The 25,942-nt window shown below is 46.1% G+C and overlaps 1 protein-coding gene across 2 annotated transcripts in view; it reads right to left on the bottom strand.

Moving 5' to 3' along the window:
- The window catches only part of LOC122921690 (sialic acid-binding Ig-like lectin 14), a 116,198-nt gene that overhangs the window by 58,372 nt on the left and 31,884 nt on the right, over window positions 1–25,942 (bottom strand). For both annotated transcript variants that reach the window (XR_006387056.1, XM_044271863.1), the window contains exon 3: window positions 17,030–17,398. Coding sequence is in view for 1 of the 2 variants with exons in the window: in XM_044271863.1 (XP_044127798.1) it covers window positions 17,030–17,398 (369 nt within the window). In the remaining variant the exon portion in view is untranslated. The remainder of the gene's footprint in view (window positions 1–17,029; window positions 17,399–25,942) is intronic.

The raw sequence follows: 25,942 nt of genomic DNA, 5'->3' as shown, positions 1-25,942 counted from the left end.
CACCGCTGTACTGTTGTTGCTGGGCAAGATATTTAGTGTCCGTCAAAGCCCTTTTTTTGTTCTGGGTTGAAGTACAATTCCCAATTTAGCAATTTCATAATTTAGTGGTTTCTGCTATATCAGAGCTATTTGAAATCTATCCCTAAAAGGGTATATAATATTGAAGGTGCACATAGGGTCATTCAGAATAACTTCACACACACCCGCTTCTGTGCATTTCCAAGTCTAATTCTGTCACTAAATCCATACCGGTGACCCAGCGCCTAAATACTAGGCCTCAAATTTAAATCCCTCTAAATCTCTCGTTACCCACCGCTGTACTGTTGTTGCTGGGCAAGATATTTAGTGTCCGTCAAAGCCCATTTTTTGTTCTGGGTTGAAGTACAATTCCCAATTTAGCAATTTCATAATTTAGTGGTTTCTGCTATATCAGAGCTATTTGAAATCTATCCCTAAAAGGGTATATAATATTGAAGGTGCACATAGGGTCATTCAGAATAACTTCACACACACGCTTCTGTGCATTTCCAAGTCTAATTCTGTCACTAAATCCATACCGGTGACCCAGCGCCTAAATACTAGGCCTCAAATTTAAATCCCTCTAAATCTCTCGTTACCCACCGCTGTACTGTTGTTGCTGGGCAAGATATTTAGTGTCCGTCAAAGCACATTTTTTGTTCTGGGTTGAAGTACAATTCCCAATTTAGCAATTTCATAATTTAGTGGTTTCTGCTATATCAGAGCTATTTGAAATCTATCCCTAAAAGGGTATATAATATTGAAGGTGCACATAGGGTCATTCAGAATAACTTCACACACACGCTTCTGTGCATTTCCAAGTCTAATTCTGTCACTAAATCCATACCGGTGACCCAGCGCCTAAATACTAGGCCTCAAATTTATATCCCTCTAAATCTCTCGTTACCCACCGCTGTACTGTTGTTGCTGGGCAAGATATTTAGTGTCCGTCAAAGCACATTTTTTGTTCTGGGTTGAAGTACAATTCCCAATTTAGCAATTTCATAATTTAGTGGTTTCTGCTATATCAGAGCTATTTGAAATCTATCCCTAAAAGGGTATATAATATTGAAGGTGCACATAGGGTCATTCAGAATAACTTCACACACACGCTTCTGTGCATTTCCAAGTCTAATTCTGTCACTAAATCCATACCGGTGACCCAGCGCCTAAATACTAGGCCTCAAATTTAAATCCCTCTAAATCTCTCGTTACCCACCGCTGTACTGTTGTTGCTGGGCAAGATATTTAGTGTCCGTCAAAGCACATTTTTTGTTCTGGGTTGAAGTACAATTCCCAATTTAGCAATTTCATAATTTAGTGGTTTCTGCTATATCAGAGCTATTTGAAATCTATCCCTAAAAGGGTATATAATATTGAAGGTGCACATAGGGTCATTCAGAATAACTTCACACACACGCTTCTGTGCATTTCCAAGTCTAATTCTGTCACTAAATCCATACCGGTGACCCAGCGCCTAAATACTAGGCCTCAAATTTAAATCCCTCTAAATCTCTCGTTACCCACCGCTGTACTGTTGTTGCTGGGCAAGATATTTAGTGTCCGTCAAAGCACATTTTTTGTTCTGGGTTGAAGTACAATTCCCAATTTAGCAATTTCATAATTTAGTGGTTTCTGCTATATCAGAGCTATTTGAAATCTATCCCTAAAAGGGTATATAATATTGAAGGTGCACATAGGGTCATTCAGAATAACTTCACACACACGCTTCTGTGCATTTCCAAGTCTAATTCTGTCACTAAATCCATACCGGTGACCCAGCGCCTAAATACTAGGCCTCAAATTTAAATCCCTCTAAATCTCTCGTTACCCACCGCTGTACTGTTGTTGCTGGGCAAGATATTTAGTGTCCGTCAAAGCACATTTTTTGTTCTGGGTTGAAGTACAATTCCCAATTTAGCAATTTCATAATTTAGTGGTTTCTGCTATATCAGAGCTATTTGAAATCTATCCCTAAAAGGGTATATAATATTGAAGGTGCACATAGGGTCATTCAGAATAACTTCACACACACGCTTCTGTGCATTTCCAAGTCTAATTCTGTCACTAAATCCATACCGGTGACCCAGCGCCTAAATACTAGGCCTCAAATTTATATCCCGCTAAATCTCTCGTTACCGCTGTACTGTTGTTGCTGGGCAAGATATTTAGTGTCCGTCAAAGCACATTTTTTGTTCTGGGTTGAAGTACAATTCCCAATTTAGCAATTTCATAATTTAGTGGTTCCTGCTATATCAGAGCTATTTGAAATCTATCCCAAAAAGGGTATATAATATTGAAGGTGCACATAGGGTCATTCAGAATAACTTCACACACACCCGCTACTGTGTATTTCCAAGTCTAATTCTGTCACTAAACCCATACCTGTCACCCAGCGCCTAAATACTAGGCCTCAAATTTAAATCCCTCTAAATCTCTCGTTACCGCTGTCCTGTTGTAGCTGGGAAAGTTATTTAGTGCCCGTCAAAGCACATTTTTTGTTCTGGGTTGAAGTACAATTCCCAATTTAGCAATTTCATAATTTAGTGGTTCCTGCTATATCAGAGCTATTTGAAATCTATCCCAAAAAGGGTATATAATATTCAAGGTGCACATTGGGTCATTCAGAATAACTTCACACACACGCTTCTGTGCATTTCCAAGTCTAATTCTGTCACTAAATCCATACCGGTGACCCAGCGCCTAAATACTAGGCCTCAAATTTAAATCCCTCTAAATCTCTCGTTACCCACCGCTGTACTGTTGTTGCTGGGCAAGATATTTAGTGTCCGTCAAAGCACATTTTTTGTTCTGGGTTGAAGTACAATTCCCAATTTAGCAATTTCATAATTTAGTGGTTTCTGCTATATCAGAGCTATTTGAAATCTATCCCTAAAAGGGTATATAATATTGAAGGTGCACATAGGGTCATTCAGAATAACTTCACACACACGCTTCTGTGCATTTCCAAGTCTAATTCTGTCACTAAATCCATACCGGTGACCCAGCGCCTAAATACTAGGCCTCAAATTTAAATCCCTCTAAATCTCTCGTTACCCACCGCTGTACTGTTGTTGCTGGGCAAGATATTTAGTGTCCGTCAAAGCACATTTTTTGTTCTGGGTTGAAGTACAATTCCCAATTTAGCAATTTCATAATTTAGTGGTTTCTGCTATATCAGAGCTATTTGAAATCTATCCCTAAAAGGGTATATAATATTGAAGGTGCACATAGGGTCATTCAGAATAACTTCACACACACGCTTCTGTGCATTTCCAAGTCTAATTCTGTCACTAATCCATACCGGTGACCCAGCGCCTAAATACTAGGCCTCAAATTTAAATCCCTCTAAATCTCTCGTTACCCACCGCTGTACTGTTGTTGCTGGGCAAGATATTTAGTGTCCGTCAAAGCACATTTTTTGTTCTGGGTTGAAGTACAATTCCCAATTTAGCAATTTCATAATTTAGTGGTTTCTGCTATATCAGAGCTATTTGAAATCTATCCCTAAAAGGGTATATAATATTGAAGGTGCACATAGGGTCATTCAGAATAACTTCACACACACGCTTCTGTGCATTTCCAAGTCTAATTCTGTCACTAAATCCATACCTGTCACCCAGCGCCTAAATACTAGGCCTCAAATTTAAATCCCTCTAAATCTCTCGTTACCCACCGCTGTACTGTTGTTGCTGGGCAAGATATTTAGTGTCCGTCAAAGCACATTTTTTGTTCTGGGTTGAAGTACAATTCCCAATTTAGCAATTTCATAATTTAGTGGTTTCTGCTATATCAGAGCTATTTGAAATCTATCCCTAAAAGGGTATATAATATTGAAGGTGCACATAGGGTCATTCAGAATAACTTCACACACACGCTTCTGTGCATTTCCAAGTCTAATTCTGTCACTAAATCCATACCGGTGACCCAGCGCCTAAATACTAGGCCTCAAATTTAAATCCCTCTAAATCTCTCGTTACCCACCGCTGTACTGTTGTTGCTGGGCAAGATATTTAGTGTCCGTCAAAGCACATTTTTTGTTCTGGGTTGAAGTACAATTCCCAATTTAGCAATTTCATAATTTAGTGGTTTCTGCTATATCAGAGCTATTTGAAATCTATCCCTAAAAGGGTATATAATATTGAAGGTGCACATAGGGTCATTCAGAATAACTTCACACACACGCTTCTGTGCATTTCCAAGTCTAATTCTGTCACTAAATCCATACCGGTGACCCAGCGCCTAAATACTAGGCCTCAAATTTATATCCCGCTAAATCTCTCGTTACCGCTGTACTGTTGTTGCTGGGCAAGATATTTAGTGTCCGTCAAAGCACATTTTTTGTTCTGGGTTGAAGTACAATTCCCAATTTAGCAATTTCATAATTTAGTGGTTCCTGCTATATCAGAGCTATTTGAAATCTATCCCAAAAAGGGTATATAATATTGAAGGTGCACATTGGGTCATTCAGAATAACTTCACACACACCCGCTACTGTGTATTTCCAAGTCTAATTCTGTCACTAAACCCATACCTGTCACCCAGCGCCTAAATACTAGGCCTCAAATTTAAATCCCTCTAAATCTCTCGTTACCGCTGTCCTGTTGTAGCTGGGAAAGTTATTTAGTGCCCGTCAAAGCACATTTTTTGTTCTGGGTTGAAGTACAATTCCCAATTTAGCAATTTCATAATTTAGTGGTTCCTGCTATATCAGAGCTATTTGAAATCTATCCCAAAAAGGGTATAAAATATTCAAGGTGCACATTGGGTCATTCAGAATAACTTCACACACACACGCTTCTGTGCATTTCCAAGTCTAATTCTGTCACTAAATCCATACCGGTCACCCAGCGCCTAAATACTAGGCCTCAAATTTATATCCCGCTGAATTTGAATACAATACATTGGGCCAAATAATATATTTGTTGTTGTGGTGAACCATAACAATGAGAAAAACATCTAGTAAGGGACGCGGACGTGGACATGGTCGTGGTGGTGTTAGTGGACCCTCTGGTGCTGGGAGAGGACGTGGCCGTTCTGCCACATCCACACGTCCTAGTGTACCAACTACCTCAGGTCCCAGTAGCCGCCAGAATTTACAGCGATATATGGTGGGGCCCAATGCCGTTCTAAGGATGGTAAGGCCTGAGCAGGTACAGGCATTAGTCAATTGGGTGGCCGACAGTGGATCCAGCACGTTCACATTATCTCCCACCCAGTCTTCTGCAGAAAGCGCACAGATGGCGCCTGAAAACCAACCCCATCAGTCTGTCACATCACCCCCATGCATACCAGGGAAACTGTCTCAGCCTCAAGTTATGCAGCAGTCTCTTATGCTGTTTGAAGACTCCGCTGGCAGGGTTTCCCAAGGGCATCCACCTAGCCCTTCCCCAGCGGTGAAAGACATAGAATGCACTGACGCACAACCACTTATGTTTCCTGATGATGAGGACATGGGAATACCACCTCAGTATGTCTCTGATGATGACGAAACACAGGTGCCAACTGCTGCGTCTTTCTGCAGTGTGCAGACTGAACAGGAGGTCAGGGATCAAGACTGGGTGGAAGACGATGCAGGGGACGATGAGGTCCTAGACCCCACATGGAATGAAGGTCGTGCCACTGACTTTCACAGTTCGGAGGAAGAGGCAGTGGTGAGACCGAGCCAACAGCGTAGCAAAAGAGGGAGCAGTGGGCAAAAGCAGAACACCCGCCGCCAAGAGACTCCGCCTGCTACTGACCGCCGCCATCTGGGACCGAGCACCCCAAAGGCAGCTTCAAGGAGTTCCCTGGCATGGCACTTCTTCAAACAATGTGCTGACGACAAGACCCGAGTGGTTTGCACGCTGTGCCATCAGAGCCTGAAGCGAGGCATTAACGTTCTGAACCTGAGCACAACCTGCATGACCAGGCACCTGCATGCAAAGCATGAACTGCAGTGGAGTAAACACCTTAAAACCAAGGAAGTCACTCAGGCTCCCCCTGCTACCTCTTCTGCTGCTGCCGCCTCGGCCTATTCTGCTGCTGCCGCCTCGGCCTCTTCCTCCGCCTCTGGAGGAACGTTGGCACCTGCCGCCCAGCAAACAGGGGATGTACCACCAACACCACCACCACCACCTCCGTCACCAAGCGTCTCAACCATGTCACACGCCAGCGTTCAGCTCTCCATCTCACAAACATTTGATAGAAAGCGTAAATTCCCACCTAGCCACCCTCGATCCCTGGCCCTGAATGCCAGCATTTCTAAACTACTGGCCTATGAAATGCTGTCATTTAGGCTGGTGGACACAGACAGCTTCAAACAGCTCATGTCGCTTGCTGTCCCACAGTATGTTGTTCCCAGCCGGCACTACTTCTCCAAGAGAGCCGTGCCTTCCCTGCACAACCAAGTATCCGATAAAATCAAGTGTGCACTGCGCAACGCCATCTGTGGCAAGGTCCACCTAACCACAGATACGTGGACCAGTAAGCACGGCCAGGGACGCTATATCTCCCTAACTGCACACTGGGTAAATGTAGTGGCAGCTGGGCCCCAGGCGGAGAGCTGTTTGGCGCACGTCCTTCCGCCGCCAAGGATCGCAGGGCAACATTCTTTGCCTCCTGTTGCCACCTCCTCCTTCTCGGCTTCCTCCTCCTCTTCTTCCACCTGCTCATCCAGTCAGCCACACACCTTCACCACCAACTTCAGCACAGCCCGGGGTAAACGTCAGCAGGCCATTCTGAAACTCATATGTTTGGGGGACAGGCCCCACACCGCACAGGAGTTGTGGCGGGGTATTGAACAACAGACCGACGAGTGGTTGCTGCCGGTGAGCCTCAAGCCCGGCCTGGTGGTGTGTGATAATGGGCGAAATCTCGTTGCAGCTCTGGGACTAGCCAATTTGACGCACATCCCTTGCTTGGCGCATGTGCTGAATTTGGTGGTGCAGAAGTTCATTCACAACTACCCCGACATGTCAGAGCTGCTGCATAAAGTGCGGGCCGTCTGTTCGCGCTTCCGGCGTTCACATCCTGCTGCTGCTCGCCTGTCTGCGCTACAGCGTAACTTCGGCCTTCCCGCTCACCGCCTCATATGCGACGTGCCCACCAGGTGGAACTCCACCTTGCACATGCTGGACAGACTGTGCGAGCAGCAGCAGGCCATAGTGGAGTTTCAGCTGCAGCACGCACGGGTCAGTCGCACTACAGAACAGCACCACTTCACCACCAATGACTGGGCCTCCATGCGAGACCTGTGTGCCCTGTTGCGCTGTTTCGAGTACTCCACCAACATGGCCAGTGGCGATGACACCGTTATCAGCGTTACAATACCACTTCTATGTCTCCTTGAGAAAACACTTAGGGCGATGATGGAACAGGAGGTGGCCCAGGAGGAGGAGGAGGAGGAGGAAGAGGGGTCATTTTTAGCACTTTCAGGCCAGTCTCTTCGAAGTGACTCAGAGGGAGGTTTTTGGCAACAGCAGAGGCCAGGTACAAATGTGGCCAGCCAGGGCCCACTACTGGAGGACGAGGAGGACGAGGATGAGGAGGAGGTGGAGGAGGATGAGGATGAAGCATGGTCACAGCGGGGTGGCACCCATCGCAGCTCGGGTCCATCACTGGTGCGTGGCTGGGGGGAAAGGCAGGACGATGACGATACGCCTCCCACAGAGGACAGCTTGTCCTTAACCCTGGGCAGCCTGGCACACATGAGCGACTACATGCTGCAGTGCCTGCGCAACGACAGCAGAGTTGCCCACATTTTAACCTGTGCGGACTACTGGGTTGCCACCCTGCTGGATCCACGCTACAAAGACAATGTGCCCACCTTACTTCCTGCACTGGAGCGTGATAGGAAGATGCGCGAGTACAAGCGCACGTTGGTAGACGCGCTACTGAGAGCATTCCCAAATGTCACAGGGGAACAAGTGGAAGCCCAAGGCCAAGGCAGAGGAGGAGCAAGAGGTCGCCAAGGCAGCTGTGTCACGGCCAGCTCCTCTGAGGGCAGGGTTAGCATGGCAGAGATGTGGAAAACTTTTGTCAACACGCCACAGCTAACTGCACCACCACCTGATACGCAACGTGTTAGCAGGAGGCAACATTTCACTAACATGGTGGAACAGTACGTGTGCACACCCCTCCACGTACTGACTGATGGTTCGGCCCCATTCAACTTCTGGGTCTCTAAATTGTCCACGTGGCCAGAGCTAGCCTTTTATGCCTTGGAGGTGCTGGCCTGCCCGGCAGCCAGCGTTTTGTCTGAACGTGTATTCAGCACGGCAGGGGGCGTCATTACAGACAAACGCAGCCGCCTGTCTACAGCCAATGTGGACAAGCTGACGTTCATAAAAATGAACCAGGCATGGATCCCACAGGACCTGTCCGTCCCTTGTCCAGATTAGACATTAACTACCTCCCCATAACCATATATTATTGGACTCCAGGGCACTTCCTCATTCAATCCTATTTTTATTTTCATTTTACCATTATATTGCGAGGCTACCCAAAGTTGAATGAACCTCTCCTCTGCCTGTGTGCTAGGCCTAAATATATGCCAATGGACTGTTGCAGTGGTGGCTGACATGAAGCCTGATTCTCTGCTATGACATGCAGACTAATTCTCTGCTGACATGAAGCCAGATTGTCTGTTACGGGACCTCTCTCCTCTGCCTGGGTGCTGGGCCTAAATTTATGACAATGGACTGTTGCAGTGGTGGCTGACGTGAAGCCTGATTCTCTGCTATGACATGCAGACTGATTCTCTGCTGACATGAAGCCAGATTGTCTGTTACGGGACCTCTCTGCTCTGCCTGTGTGCTAGGCCTAAATATATGCCAATGGACTGTTGCAGTGGTGGGTGACGTGAAGCCTCATTCTCTGCTATGACATGCAGACTGATTCTCTGCTGACATGAAGCCAGATTGTCTGTTACAGGACCTCTCTCCTCTGCCTGTGTGCTAGGCCTAAATATATGCCAATGGACTGTTGCAGTGGTGGCTGACGTGAAGCCTCATTCTCTGCTATGACATGCAGACTGATTCTCTGCTGACATGAAGCCAGATCGTCTGTTACGGGACCTCTCTGCTCTGCCTGTGTGCTAGGCCTATATATATGCCAATGGACTGTTGCAGTGGTGGGTGACGTGAAGCCTCATTCTCTGCTATGACATGCAGACTGATTCTCTGCTGTCATGAAGCCAGATTGTCTGTTACGGGACCTCTCTGCTCTGCCTGTGTGCTAGGCCTAAATATATGCCAATGGACTGTTGCAGTGGTGGCTGACGTGAAGCCTCATTCTCTGCTATGACATGCAGACTGATTCTCTGCTGACATGAAGCCAGATCGTCTGTTACGAGACCTCTCTGCTCTGCCTGTGTGCTAGGCCTAAATATATGCCAATGGACTGTTGCAGTGGTGGGTGACGTGAAGCCTCATTCTCTGCTATGACATGCAGACTGATTCTCTGCTGTCATGAAGCCAGATTGTCTGTTACGGGACCTCTCTGCTCTGCCTGTGTGCTAGGCCTAAATATATGCCAATGGACTGTTGCAGTGGTGGGTGACGTGAAGCCTCATTCTCTGCTATGACATGCAGACTGATTCTCTGCTGACATGAAGCCAGATTGTCTGTTACGGGACCTCTCTCCTCTGCCTGTGTGCTAGGCCTAAATATATGCCAATGGACTGTTGCAGTGGTGGCTGACGTGAAGCCTCATTCTCTGCTATGACATGCAGACTGATTCTCTGCTGACATGAAGCCAGATCGTCTGTTACGAGACCTCTCTGCTCTGCCTGTGTGCTAGGCCTAAATATATGCCAATGGACTGTTGCAGTGGTGGGTGACGTGAAGCCTCATTCTCTGCTATGACATGCAGACTGATTCTCTGCTGTCATGAAGCCAGATTGTCTGTTACGGGACCTCTCTGCTCTGCCTGTGTGCTAGGCCTAAATATATGCCAATGGACTGTTGCAGTGGTGGGTGACGTGAAGCCTCATTCTCTGCTATGACATGCAGACTGATTCTCTGCTGACATGAAGCCAGATTCTCTGTTACGGGACCTCTCTCCTCTGCCTGTGTGCTAGGCCTAAATATATGCCAATGGACTGTTGCAGTGGTGGCTGACGTGAAGCCTCATTCTCTGCTATGACATGCAGACTGATTCTCTGCTGACATGAAGCCAGATCGTCTGTTACGGGACCTCTCTGCTCTGCCTGTGTGCTAGGCCTAAATATATGCCAATGGACTGTTGCAGTGGTGGCTGACGTGAAGCCTCATTCTCTGCTATGACATGCAGACTAATTCTCTGCTGACATGAAGCCAGATTGTCTGTTACGGGACCTCTCTCCTCTGCCTGGGTGCTGGGCCTAAATTTATGACAATGGACTGTTGCAGTGGTGGCTGACGTGAAGCCTGATTCTCTGCTATGACATGCAGACTGATTCTCTGCTGACATGAAGCCAGATCCTCTGTTACGGGACCTCTCTCCTCTGCCTGGGTGCTGGGCCTAAATTTATGACAATGGACTGTTGCAGTGGTGGCTGACGTGAAGCCTGATTCTCTGCTATGACATGCAGACTGATTCTCTGCTGTCATGAAGCCAGATTGTCTGTTACGGGACCTCTCTGCTCTGCCTGTGTGCTAGGCCTAAATATATGCCAATGGACTGTTGCAGTGGTGGGTGACGTGAAGCCTCATTCTCTGCTATGACATGCAGACTGATTCTCTGCTGACATGAAGCCAGATTGTCTGTTACGGGACCTCTCTCCTCTGCCTGTGTGCTAGGCCTAAATATATGCCAATGGACTGTTGCAGTGGTGGCTGACGTGAAGCCTCATTCTCTGCTATGACATGCAGACTAATTCTCTGCTGACATGAAGCCAGATTGTCTGTTACGGGACCTCTCTCCTCTGCCTGGGTGCTGGGCCTAAATTTATGACAATGGACTGTTGCAGTGGTGGCTGACGTGAAGCCTGATTCTCTGCTATGACATGCAGACTGATTCTCTGCTGACATGAAGCCAGATCCTCTGTTACGGGACCTCTCTCCTCTGCCTGGGTGCTGGGCCTAAATTTATGACAATGGACTGTTGCAGTGGTGGCTGACGTGAAGCCTCATTCTCTGCTATGACATGCAGACTGATTCTCTGCTGACATGAAGCCAGATTCTCTGTTACGGGACCTCTCTCCTCTGCCTGTGTGTGTGCTGGGCCTAAATATATGCCAATGGACTGTTGCAGTGGTGGCTGACGTGAAGCCTCATTCTCTGCTATGACATGCAGACTAATTCTCTGCTGACATGAAGACAGATTCTCTGTTACGGGACCTCCCTCCTCTGCCTGGGTGCTGGGCCTAAATATATGCCAATGGACTGTTGCAGTGGTGGCTGACGTGAAGCCTCATTCTCTGCTATGACATGCAGACTAATTCTCTGCTGACATGAAGACAGATTCTCTGTTACGGGACCTCTCTCCTCTGCCTGGGTGCCGGGGCCTAAATATCTGAGAATGGACTGTTCCAGTGGTGGGTGACGGGAAGCCAGATTCTCTGCTATGGAACCTCTCTCCAATTGATTTTGGTTAATTTTTATTTATTTAATTTTTATTTTAATTCATTTCCCTATCCACATTTGTTTGCAGGGGATTTACCTACATGTTGCTGCCTTTTGCAGCCCTCTAGCTCTTTCCTGGGCTGTTTTACAGCCTTTTTAGTGCCGAAAAGTTCGGGTCCCCATTGACTTCAATGGGGTTCGGGTTCGGGACGAAGTTCGGATCGGGTTCGGATCCCGAACCCGAACATTTCCGGGATGTTCGGCCGAACTTCTCGAACCCGAACATCCAGGTGTTCGCTCAACTCTACTTACGAGCGAAGACTGAAAGTAGCGAAAACCATAAATAATTGGTTACAAGCCTTTGCGGTTTTGGGTTGTATCATGGGAAAGCGCCATCCCAAGCGTTGTTCGGAATTGTTTATATACCAGGATGTCATTTACAGCGCCTATAAGAGTCATGGCGGCACCGTTTGGTGGCGTTACGACGAGGAATTTAGGCGTCGCCTGGCATTACAGCCAGATCTGGGCTGGGGGGTTAAGGCCACGGATGTCTGGCTCAGGTTGATGGTGGGGCAAAAACCTCCTCCCTTTTCGGGGGCGGTCGTTGGTTCAGGGGGGTCCTCTGCCCCAGGGCCGGTGGCCGTCCGCCGACCGAGGTCATGTTGGCTGTTCAACGAGGGTAACTGCAGGTTTGCGGGATTGTGTAGGTTTAAGCACTAGTGCTCAGCATGTGGTGGCCCCCATTCAGCTAATAAGTGCTCCGTCCTCCCATTAGACCCCCCAAGCAGGGTGAGCAGGGCGTGCATAAAAGTATAGCGTGCTCATAAAAACAATACCTTTATTGTACATTGTTGGGTAAATGGAGCAGAGAGCTGCTCATATAGTGATCAAGACTTAACACATATGAGTTTAAGTCTTTGTTTTTCAAAAAAACTCCTACTCAGATTAGGATACCACAGAACTATTAAATAACCTGATAGAAGGGCATCTATAGTCAAATAGGTATTAGATTCGTGGACAGGTGATGAGGGGTGTCAGGCGGGAGGGGATTTACTCTCCCTAGATATCCCTGACAACCTAGGCCCTCAGCCCAGGGATATCCCCAGAAGGTAGAGATACCCTGTCCCCGTACCTATGACTATAGTCAACCTAGAAAGACCCTACCTATATAGATAGTAATAAGTTGGAAATAAATAAATCAAACAGACCCCGACGCGTTTCATCTGCGCCCGGCAGATCATCAGGGGGTGATAGAAAAACCCTATTTTGTAGGGCCAACAAAAAGAATGATACAAAAAATGATACAAAAAGTATATATTTGAAAAACTGATACTTAGCTCCTATGGCTGGTCAGTGGGAATGTGATGATATTAAATCCTGTCAGTTGATGGATAGCCTGTAGAAAGGTAAATAGGAAAAATCGATACAGATACCAACAAGATAGAGACTACAGGTTTCCATTCAGTGTACTTACTGAGCAGGATAATCCCACTGTCTTGCTTAGGTGATATTAGGAGGGAGCTGATGTGGCCGGTCTCTCGATCCCAGTGCCTGGTATATAAGCACCGGTCTTGCTAATACTTCCGGACGCTGAAAACCAGCGTTTCCGGTTAGTGAGACGCTTGCGATGCGTCATTTCCGGTCTATGGTACGCATGGTGAACCGCATACTACCGGAAGTCTTCAGATAGAGGTTCCGGTCTTTGAACCGCATCTTGGAACGCATCAGGCAGTAGATAGATTGCCAGTGCGTATTTTATGTAATTACTATATGAGCAGCTCTCTGCTCCATTTACCTAACAATGTACAATAAAGGTATTGTTTTTATGAGCACGCTATACTTTTCTATATATGTTTTCATTTACTAGGTTGCCGGGTAGATGGTCTGTTTTACTATGACACTTGCCTCCGAATGGGATGCTCCATATCGTGTCATTATTTTGAAATGTTTGGATCTTTTTTGGAGTGGGTTGTTCGTTACGACACTGGTTCTACATCTATTTTGCATTACCTAGATGACTTCCTGTTTGTTTCCCCTGGTCCGGAGGGCGGTTGTCGATCCCTGTTGGACAATTTTCTGATGAGAATGGCTCAGTTTGGGGTTCCCATTTCGGTTGAGAAAACGGAGGGTCCTGTGACGCGGTTGTCTTTCCTGGGGATCGAGATCGACACGATAGATATGGTCTTTCGGCTTCCCGCCGAGAAGCTCCAGAAGCTTCTCGGCTTGATTGATGGATTTTTAGCCGTTAGGAAGCTTACTCTACTCTAGCTATAACGGGCATACGTGTTATATGTCCAAGGTGGTCCCTAATTCTGAGTTGTGTCTGTTGTCCGAGGCCGCGGGTTCATGTGGTTTCGGTACCATTTTTGGGAACGAGTGGTGTGCTGCCTCGTGGCCTGTGTCATGGTCTTCCTCCGGATTGTGCCGGAATCTCACGTTACTTGAGCTGTTCCCGATTATTGTGGCTGTAGAGCTTTGGGGTAGGAGTTTATCCAATAGACATGTTTCTTTTTGGACGGATAATCTGTCGGTGGTCTATGGGATTAACAGTCTTTCTTCCTCTTCCCTCCCAGTTTTGTCCTTGCTCAGGCATTTGGTGCTTAGGTGTCTTGAGTTTAACATCTATTTCAGGGCTCGACATGTTCCGTGGGTGGAGAATAAGATTGCTGATGCTCTTTCCCGTTGTCTTTGGCAGGATTTTCGGTCCCTTCACCCGGAAGCAGATCTGGAAGGCAAGGAGTGCCTGCAGCACCTATGGCTCCTGGTGGACAACAGTTGATGCCGCTGATTCAGGCTTTGGTTTCCCCTGCAACCTGGCAGGCGCATGGTAAGGCGTGGGGGGAATGGGAGAGCATAGTGGGGGGCGAGATGTGGTTTCCAGAGATGATCTCCGCCTGGAGGTAACGATTGAATGGTTGTTGCAATTACGCTCCAGTGGGGTGTCAGCTTCAGTTGCGCAGCATAGGCTGTCCGGGGTAGCCTTCCATTTTCGGTTGCGCGATTGGCCGGATGTCACTAAGAGATTTGTTATACGCCAGGCGCTTCGGGGGTGGAGGAAGGAGCTTGTATACCGTGAATGTAGGCACCCGGTGTCATTTAATCTTTTAGGCAGACTCATCACTAAGCTTTCTGAGGTCTGTGGGTCACCGTTTGAGGTTGCGCTGTTTTCTGCCAGCTTCAGCATAGCCTTCTTTGCAGCGCTGCGGATCAGCAAGCTGGTATCTCCGGCTGGTAGAAGACCGGGTGGCCTTTCTTGTGCCAACGTGGTCCTGGGTAATGACTCATTGAGGATCAGGGTGAGTCGCTCCAAGACGGACCAGTTTGGTAGCGGCGCATGGATCCCACTTCACCCGGTTCCCGGTGTGGCATGCCCAGTTCGACTGACGTCTAGTTATAGCTCCATGCGGGGGATGGGCCATACTTTCTTGGCGCATGCTGACGGCTCTCCTCTGACCAAGTTTCAGTTCACTTCTGTTTTTAAGGCCTGTTTAGAGCTGGCCGGGATGAATCCCAGGGAATTTGGCACTCGTTTCATTTCGTATTGGGGCGGCGACTGAAGCCGCTAGGGCGGGTTTGCTGGAGTCTGAGGTCATGAGGATCGGCAGATAGAAGTCTGCTTGTTTTGCAAGGTATATTAGACCGGATCTATTATAAAATAAATAAATAAATAAAATGTAAGGAAAGGGAATCTGTCTCCGGTCACCCCCCCCCCCCCCCGGGGCCTGTTCAATTGATCACTTTTGTTCAATTTATGGTTATGTTTTCGTGGTTTTAATGGTTGTTTCTTCGCAGGCACAGTAGGACCGACAGTGTGGATGGTGGGTCATTCCTACATTTTCTGGGCAGTGCAGAGTGCCGAATGTCGACCCGGTGGGAGATCCCTGGGCTTCAGTGATGTGAGAGTGTTGTGGAGGGGGATCCGGGGCCTCAGATGGTCCCAGCTGTTGTCACAAGTGGTGGAGATTGGCATGCAGGTGGGTGGTCCCGTAGTGTTGGTTGTCCACGCGGGGGGCAACGATATCGGGTCCATGCCATTGCTGGAGCTCTTAACGCTAATGCGGGCTGACTTAGAACGTTTTCCTTTTTTCTTCCGGGAGGTCGTTTTAGTATGGTCCGAGATTGTACCGCGGGTGGTGTGGCAAGGTGGTAGGGATGGTGAGGCCATCGAGAAGTGCAGGCGGACGGTGAACGCACGAATATCCCGTTTTGTTAGATCCGCGGTGGGGTGGTTGTTCGTCATCGACAATTGGAGGGTGACAATCGCTCGTTGATGAGGCCGGATGGTGTCCACTTGTCCGATATCGGCCTGGATATTTTTCTCTCTGGTCTCCAGGATGGGATTGAACAGGCCATGTTCTTGTTGGGTGGTGGTCGGAGCCCCGTGTGAGGGCAGGTCTCCTCCGTGGTGGCAAGTAAAGAGAAATAGGATACTGAGCAGATGAACTGGCGTAATCTGCCCACTGGGAGTCCAGCGGTCGGCGGATCGCACGGGCTCAGTTATGTGTTATGCCGTTAAAAGGATTAGCTGTGGCAGACTACCACCCAACAAAATCGTTAAATAAAGGTTGTGAACATGACTTGGTTGTCAGTGTCATTTGTGGAGGGTTAACATGGCGGGGCCAGGGTGTAGAGTGTTACCCCTTCCCCTTCTCCTTTCCTGAGAGTGACTACCAACAGTCTGGAGGACACTTGACCATATAGGGAGGGTGTACAGGGACTGGGGGTCCCCCTTCCCCTCTTTCCCAGGTTCCCTATCCTTGTTTTAGGGCCCCATTTGATTTTGGTCAGGATTTGGTTCTTTGGGGGTTAATGATATCATCCTGTAGTGCAGGAAGGGGCGTGCTGCATGGTGCCCCTTTATAAGGCCCTGTGTCTCCTCCTTCTTCCTCTTTGGCAAAAGCGCTGTGTCCCTTCCTCCCTCCCTGTTGTATGGTTACGAAGGTTATTTTTGGTGTGGTTTTGATTATGGAGGTTTTTGTGCATTCTGGGCTGATGGCTCATGTTTTCATTGTGGCATCCTATTAAGTCACAGCTGGCGGCAGGTAAAGAGAAATAGGATACTGAGCAGGTGAACTGGCGTAATCTGCCCTCTGGGAGTCCAGCGGCCGGCGGATAGCACAGGCTCAGTTATGTGTTATGCCATTAAAAACTCTAGCTGTGGCCGACTACCACCCAACAAAATCGTTAAATAAAGGTTATGAACATGACTTGGTTGTCAGTGTCATTTGTGGCGGGTTAACATGGCGGGGCCAGGGTGTAGAATGTTACCCCTTCCCCTTCTCCTTTCCTGAGAGTGACTACCAACAGTCTGCAGAAACTCAGTCCCTGTGTTGTCAGGGGTGCCAGAGATTAGGTCCTAACCAATGCAATATCATAGTAAGACGCCATAACACCGAGAAGAAAATGCACTTTTAAAGGTGGGACACATTGAAAAATTGCATTGTTCCGCTATTCCTGGTGAGCTTCGTACAATAATCTACACTCACCGGTTACATCCACGTAAGGCCGGATATCCTGATAGGTGAACTTTATGCGATTGTCTTCAAATCTAAAAAAATATCTTCCCTCATCTGTAGGCAATGGGTCTTCTATGTAATATGAGCAGTCTCCTCTGTACACATTTCCGGTCAGAAAGAAGCGTCCATTATTTGACTGATATGAAAGATTATTTTTTAAAGCAACAAAAAATCCAAGTTCATTGATGATTTTATACCATATACCAGTGGTAGATATGGATAACCGTACATCTCTGGGCACGGTAAATGAGCATGGAACATGGACACAGAGACCTCGCTGCACCGTCACCGATGAACTTGTATCTATATTATATCCAGGGAGCCGTTCACAGACAGAACCTGTATAAGAAAAGACAGGGATTAGGAGAAATGTCTGATTATCAACAGGTGTCCATAAATAGAAATGTTTTAGGCCCTTTCTGTTTATAAGCAGAACCTATAATCTCATTACCCAGGAGAAGCCGCTCTGGGTGCCACATGGATACGACTCCTCTGTAGACTGCAGGGGTGGACTGGCTATTGACTCAAGAGGGAGACATTCTGGAATTCCAGACAGGTTATTACATCAGGAGACCAATGCTATGGGGGACCTATGTTATCAGGAGGGGTTGGGCTGACTGCCCGCAGCTCTATGTCTATGTCTTCAGGGTGCAGATACAGTTGAATATTATAGCCGGGTAGGGAGCTCTCAGAGAGGAGTCAGATCCGAAAGAGGTGAAACCTCGAAGAGCATGGTGTGTGGGGCAGGAACCAGAAATGAGTCAGTGCGAGGTGAGAATATTGGAAAGAATAGAGCAGCAGAAACGGTTTCGGTGACTGATGATGACTGCAACCAACATACTGTAGCTCAGGTTAGAGCTGGCTTGGGCAGACGCAAATAGGCCCTAGCAGTTTCATTGACATCAGACAAGGATCGTTCTCTATCTTCATAGCTCAGTGTCATCAATACTGTGAGATGTCTTCCTCCTGGGAAGGAGGGGGCCACTAAAAGGGCACCAATAGTGCGGGGGATATGGGAACATACTACTGTATGGGTGCTTAATGAGGATACTACTACTGTGCTCAAAGGGAATTTATACTGTGAGGCTCAAAGGGTTCACTACTACTGTATAAAGGGCGCACAGGGTATTACAGGTGAGGGTTTGTGATTCGGAGGATTTACGTTGGTCCGACTTACTGCCAATTTGGAACCACCAATTCAAAGAAAAATGTAAAGAGCTTCTGTCAGCAGGATCAACCCCATTAAAGCACACATACTATCTTCTATGGGCGATCCCACTTCTCAAAACAACCACTCTCTTGTTCAAATCTTTGGTCTTGTTTTGGAGAAAGGGGTTAATTAATTCAGTAGGATCAACCCTATCAGATAGTATGCCTGGTTTAATAGGGTTGATTCTTTTGACAGATTATTTTTAATTTTCCAATCCATCCTGGTAGACTAATTTCCTAAAGTAGATAAATGAGCATGAGCAGTTTCTGCACTATGATGGCGCTACTAGGAATACCTTGTATAGCCAAAATGTGTGTTGCACTAAACCCTGGACATTTGCTATATCTTTTAATTTACAGACTCTTTTTATGCAGTTTTTTTTTCTCCGCTACTTTTGGTCTTGCTAAAGTTGTTAAAGGCAACGTAGCCGTTAGAAATCACTATTTTATTTCACCCAAGCATCTAAAATGAAGTATGACTAGTCTTCAAGAACATGTTTAAGTAAGACTTTGGAATGTCAGTGCCTCGGGAGGAGAATGCTCTTGTACAGAGTCATATGGAGCAGGGCAAGATGATGCGCTTAAGCATGAACCCTAATTATACTGAGACATGCTTTTTGGTTTACTTTTTAGATCCTCGTTTATGAAGCAACTTATCTGAACAAATTTCCTTCCGTAATTTCTCCTTATCTGCACACAAACACCTACCCAAGTTCACAAATACAGGACTTTATCCCTAGTCGTAAACCAGATTCTTTTGAAGTTCAAGTATGAAAGTAAAGGTTCTGGACATCACAAAACTGGTCATGTCATGATTGTAATGGAAAACATTAAATGTTAAAGGGGTTGTCTCATCATGGACAATGGGGGCATATCGCTAGGATATGTCCCCATTGTCTTATAGGTGCCGGTCCCACCGCTGTGACCCGCACCTACAGTACAGACCAAAAGTTTGGACACACCTTCTCATTCAAAGAGTTTTCTTTAATTTCATGACTATGAAAATTGTAGATTCACACTGAAGGCATCAAAACTATGAATTAACACATGTGGAATTATATACATAACCAAAAAGTGTGAAACAACTGAAAATATGTCATATTCTAGGTTCTTCAAAGTAGCCACCTTTTACTTTGATTACTGCTTTGCACACTCTTGGCATTCTCTTGATGAGCTTCAAGAGGTAGTCACCTGAAATGGTCTTCCAACAGTCTTGAAGGAGTTCCCAGAGATGCTTAGCACTTGTTGGCCCTTTTGCCTTCACTCTGCGGTCCAGCTCACCCCAAACTATCTCGATTGGGTTCAGGTCCTGTGACTGTGGAGGCCAGGTCATCTGGCACAGCACCCCATCACTCTCCTTCATGGCCAAATAGCCCTTACACAGCCTGGAGGTGTGTTTGGGGTCATTGTCCTGTTGAAAAATAAATGATGGTCCAACTAAACGCAAACAGGATGGAATAGCATGCCACTGCAAGATGCTGTGGTAGCCATGCTGGTTCAGTATGCCTTCAATTTTGAATAAATCCCCAACAGTGTCACCAGCAAAGCACCCCCACACCATCACACCTCCTCCTCCATACTTCACGGTGGGAACCAGGCATGTAGAGTCCATCTGTTCACCTTTTCTGTGTCGCACAAAGACACGGTGGTTGGAACCAAAGATCTCAAATTTGGACTCATCAGACCAAAGCACAGATTTCCACTGGTCTAATGTCCATTCCTTGTGTTCTTTAGCCCAAACAAGTCTCTTCTGCTTGTTGCCTGTCCTTAGCAGTGGTTTCCTAGCAGATATTCTACCATGAAGGCCTGATTCACACAGTCTCCTCTTAACAGTTGTTCTAGAGATGTGTCTGCTGCTAGAACTCTGTGTGGCATTGACCTGGTCTCTAATCTGAGCTGCTGTTAACCTGCGATTTCTGAGGCTGGTGACTCGGATGAACTTATCCTCCACAGCAGAGGTGACTCTTGATCTTCCTTTCCTGGGGCGGTCCACATGTGAGCCAGTTTCTTTGTAGCGCTTGATGATTTTTGTGACTGCACTTGGGGACACTTTTAAAGTTTTCCCCATTTTTCGGACTGACTGACCTTCATTTCTTAAAGTAATGATGGCCACTCGTTTTTCTTTACTTAGCTGCTTTTTTCTTGCCATAATACAAATTCTAACAGTCTATTCAGTAGGACTATTAGCTGTGTATCCCCCTGACTTCTCCGCAAGACAACTGATGGTCCCAACCCCATTTATAAGGCAAGAAATCCCACTTATTAAACCTGACAGGGCACACCTGTGAAGTGAAAACCATTTCAGGTGGCTGCCTCTTGAAGCTCAACAAGAGAATGCCAAGAGTGTGCAAAGCAGTAATCAGAGCAAAAGGTGGCTACTTTAAAGAACCTAGAATATGACTAGTTGTCTCACACTTTTTTGTTATGTACATAATTCCACATGTGTTAATTCATAGAATTGATGCCTTCAGTGTGAATCTACAATTTTCATAGTCATGAAAACAAAAGAAAACTCTTTGAATGAGAAGGTATGTCCAAACTTTTGGTCTGTACTGTATATCGAGAATGGAGCCCCACAAGGTGGTGGCTGGAGGACTCCGGTCTGACCACCACCAAGTGACCTCAACAGGGATCTGGGGCATGTCCTTTTGAACAGCTCACTCTAAGACAGCAGCACTGTATTGTCTGAGTGTGAGCTGAAGGGAGAAAGTCACCCTCCCTCCCACCCCTGCAGCTGCCAGAAGTTGATTTTTACCTTCATTTTTTAAATCCCTGTCAGCTAAGGAGTGGAGTGGGCATGACCTAACAAGATCAGGGTTGTGGCTTAGTGGGACCTGGCGGCGGGGTTTTAAGTCTATTGAGGGTGAACACATTGTGGCAGAGGGCGTGTCTGGGCTCCTTCCTGCAAGAGTGACGCCTCTCTGGGCACCTTACTGGTTCATTTGCATATCAACTAATCTGGATTTTTAGAGGATAAAAACATCTATTGCTGGAACAAAGGCACATCTAGAAATAAGGTACTAAGTGCTATTAGGCCATTGCTTTACTTCAATTGCGATTATCCTAGTGACAGATTTCCTATAAAACTCATCTACAGCAGTGAAAATAAATGGCTGTGTTGTTATGGAAACCTGACGTAAAACTGTATGTGGAGGCTGAAAGACCTGAGAGCTTCTATTGGCTGATAAGGGTCATGTGACCAAGCTTCTATTGGCTAATGCATTTTTTTAGGAATATCCCAGGAACGGTACGTCCTAGAGAGCTGAGACCTGCTCTAAAACCTTCTCGGACCCTTGATGTACCTGTGTGCCAACTTTCGTGATTGTAAATGCGACTTTGTAAATGCTGGCCAGCTAAGACTTGTCCTAGGTTGCTAGTATAGCTTGTATGTGTATACAGCTGAACCTGCCAATAGCCTTAATACAGTTCCTATGTGTATGTGTTGAAGACAAAAGCAGAGTTATTTACTGTGACATCATGTTTTGGATGCCATAAAACTATCATATTTTGTGTTGACAGAAGCAGAAAAAGATAATATGCCCTTAAGATTCATTTTGTAATGTAAGGTAAACTCAGTGACACAGCAGAAACAACAGAAAGCATAGTGTTACTAGGCAGAAGTCTAGACTAATCACAGCCAGCTTCTCATACAGCAAGAGTTTTCACCAATCACAGCCAGCCTCACACACAGCCTGTCTGGGAGTTCCCCAGATCCTGCTGCTTGAAGCATTATTTACCAGAGACAGGAGCTGAAGAGACATTCACTCCACTGAGAGCTGAGTTTTATGGGAACAAGAGGCCAATATAGATATTTAAATGTAATGTTCATATTGTTAGTATTGTGTTTAGAACTGTATACTGAACTAAATATATATATATATATATATATATATATATATGTATATATATATATATATATATATATATATACAGGTCCTTCTAAAAAAAATTAGCATATTGTGATAAAGTTCATTATTTTCTGTAATGTACTGATAAACATTAGACTTTCATATATTTTAGATTCATTACACACAACTGAAGTAGTTCAAGCCTTTTATTGTTTTAATATTGATGATTTTGGCATACAGCTCATGAAAACCCAAAATTCCTATCTCAAAAAATTAGCATATCATGAAAAGGTTCTCTAAACGAGCTATTAACCTAATCATCTGAATCAACTAATTAACTCTAAACACCTGCAAAAGATTCCTGAGGCTTTTAAAAACTCCCAGCCTGGTTCATTACTCAAAACCGCAATCATGGGTAAGACTGCCGACCTGACTGCTGTCCAGAAGGCCATCATTGACACCCTCAAGCAAGAGGGTAAGACACAGAAAGAAATTTCTGAACGAATAGGCTGTTCCCAGAGTGCTGTATCAAGGCACCTCAGTGGGAAGTCTGTGGGAAGGAAAAAGTGTGGCAGAAAACGCTGCACAACGAGAAGAGGTGACCGGACCCTGAGGAAGATTGTGGAGAAGGACCGATTCCAGACCTTGGGGGACCTGCGGAAGCAGTGGACTGAGTCTGGAGTAGAAACATCCAGAGCCACCGTGTACAGGCGTGTGCAGGAAATGGGCTACAGGTGCCGCATTCCCCAGGTCAAGCCACTTTTGAACCAGAAACAGCGGCAGAAGCGCCTGACCTGGGCTACAGAGAAGCAGCACTGGACTGTTGCATGTCATTCGGAAATCAAGGTGCCAGAGTCTGGAGGAAGACTGGGGAGAGGGAAATGCCAAAATGCCTGAAGTCCAGTGTCAAGTACCCACAGTCAGTGATGGTCTGGGGTGCCATGTCAGCTGCTGGTGTTGGTCCACTGTGTTTTATCAAGGGCAGGGTCAATGCAGCCGCTATCAGGAGATTTTGAAGCACTTCATGCTTCCATCTGCTGAAAAGCTTTATGGAGATGAAGATTTCATTTTTCAGCACGACCTGGCACCTGCTTACAGCGCCAAAACCACTGGTAAATGGTTTACTGACCATGGTATTACTGTGCTCAATTGGCCTGCCAACTCTCCTGACCTGAACCCCATACAGAATCTGAGAGATATTGGGAAGAGAAAGTTGAGAGACGCAAGACCCAACACTCTGGATGAGCTTAAGGCCGTTATCGAAGCATCCTGGGCCTCCATAACACCTCAGCAGTGCCACAGGCTGATTGCCTCCATGCCACGCCGCATTGAAGCAGTCATTTCTGCAAAAGGATTCCCGACCAAGTATTGAGTGCATAACTGAACATAATTATTTGAAGGTTGACTTTCTTTGTATTAAAAACACTTTTCTTTTATTGGTCAGATTAAATATGCTAATTTTTTTAGATAGGAAATTTGGGTTTTCATGAGCTGTATGCCAAAATCATCAATATTAAAACAATAAAAGGCTTGAACTACTTCAGTTGGTGTGTAATGAATCTAAAATATATGAAAGTCTAATGTTTATCAGTACATTACAGAAAATAATGAACTTTATCAAAATATGCTAATTTTTTTAGAAGGACCTGTATATATATATATATATATATATATATATATATATATATGTGTTTACTTACAGTTCCACCAAACTACAATTGCAACCATACAAATTAAATTGCAAGTTTCAAATTGCAAGCATATCATTGCAAGCATTTATTTTAATGGCAGGCGAACCTGAAAAACCTTCAGCTCATATTTGCAGCCAAGAAATAATTACGAGAAGTGCACAAATAGTCCCACAACATGGACAGTGATATACCAGATGTATTATTCAAACTTGCGATCTCCATGCATCATTTTTTTTAATGCAAAATATCGGCAATATAATTTTCGCGCAATTAAAATCAACAACCAATGATTTTAATTAGGGGGAGAGGGGAGGCCGCACTGGACACCAATTATTTTAATTATTGGTGGGGGGGACCGCACTAGCCACCAATTATTTTAATTAGGGGTGGGGGGGAGAGGGGAGGCTGCACTGGACACCAATGATTTTAATGGGGGTGGGGGGGGGCCGCACTGGCCACCATTGATTTTAATACTGGGGAGGGCGGGAGGCGGGGCCGCAATGGCCACCAATGATTTTAATACTGGGGAGGGCGGTCTGGCCCCTGCTGCCTGGCAGCACCCGATCTCTTACAGGGGGAACTCTTACATTGCGGAACGGATGCGGACCCATTTTGCAGACGTGTGAATGAAAAATATATCCCTCAAAATAAAAATAAATTATATTTTTAAAATTAAGCAAAAAGCATAAATGTGTTTGGCAATAACAAGTGCTCAGTGGCACTAAATCAAGTGCTCGGCGGCACCAAATCAGAAACCATATGTCCTACCACAATCCGGGGGGTTCCAGTGCATATCCATGAATCCCGGAGGGAAAGCAAAAAACATCTATCCCTGGGCTAGATGATGATGTGGTATTGAAGGACAGGGTGGGCAAAGAACTGTCCCTGATATTGCCCAACAGGGGCCCTGGCAGGGTGGGCAAAGAACTGGCCCTGATAGCCTAACCACTGACCAACCTCCTTGATAAGAGCGACCCCCTCTGGAACCTTACCCTATATAAAAAGGGCCCTAGTAAGCCCCTAGCCCCTAGGCCTCTGACTTCCAGGTGATCACTATATAGATATATGTGTTTTTGACTCATTATAGAAAGTATATAATAAGTACATCCCACTCCTCTGTGTATCACACCTATCGATAGCACACCTATACTAGTGCTTAAAAGGACTTTTATGGCCCTACTAGCTAGTGTTTGGTGTCCCTAACAGCCTGTCCCTGCTCCACACAGCAACCTCTCCCTACACTGACAAAACACTGAATGTAAAATGGCGGCCAGATCAGGTTTAGTTATAAGGTAGGGGGTATGTTCATGTACTGAAACTTTTCAATTGGCTGTCCTGTACCATCTGATGGATGTGTCAGGGGTCAAAGTTCTTCACAATGTAAAGGAATATGACTGCGTAAATATCACCATATGTTTGCATTTTCGGCGAATCGCAAACAGGCAAAGTTTGACGCAAAAAGACCGCCGGGCGAACCGCGAGGCCATCTCTACGCCGAACATATTAGCTATCAGTGCCCTTACTACTACTACCACTATGGCTGCTGCTGCTACCAACACTACTGTATTTTTTGGGGGATGTTCTTATGACTAGAGTTGAGCGAACACCTGGATGTTCGGTTTCGAGAAGTTCGGCCGAACTTCCCGGAAATGTTCGGGTTCGGGATCCGAACCCGACCCTAACTTCGTCCCGAACCAGAACCCCATTGAAGTCAATGGGGACCCGAACTTTTCGGCACTAAAAAGGCTGTAAAATAGCCCAGGAAAGGGCTAGAGGGCTGCAAAAGGCAGCAACATGTAGAAAAATCCCCTGCAAACAAATGTGGATAGGGAAATGAATAAAAATAAAAATAAAATAAATAAAAATTAACCAATATCAATTGGAGAGAGGTCCCATAGCAGAGAATCTGGCTTCACGTCACCCACCACTGTAACAGTCCATTCTCATATATTTAGGCCCTGGCACCCAGGCAGAGGCGAGAGGTCCCGTAACAGAGAATCTGGCTTCATGTCAGCAGAGAATCAGTCTTCATGTCATAGCAGAGAATCATGCTTCACGTCACCCACCACTGTAACAATCCATTGTCAGAAATTTAGGCCCCGGCACCCAGGCAGAGGAGAGAGGTCCCGTAACAG

Source organism: Bufo gargarizans, chromosome 1, assembly GCF_014858855.1.
Source record: "Bufo gargarizans isolate SCDJY-AF-19 chromosome 1, ASM1485885v1, whole genome shotgun sequence".
NCBI lineage: Eukaryota > Metazoa > Chordata > Amphibia > Anura > Bufonidae > Bufo > Bufo gargarizans.
Note: the sequence above shows the minus strand (reverse complement) of the source record. Positions and strands in the feature narration are given on the sequence as shown.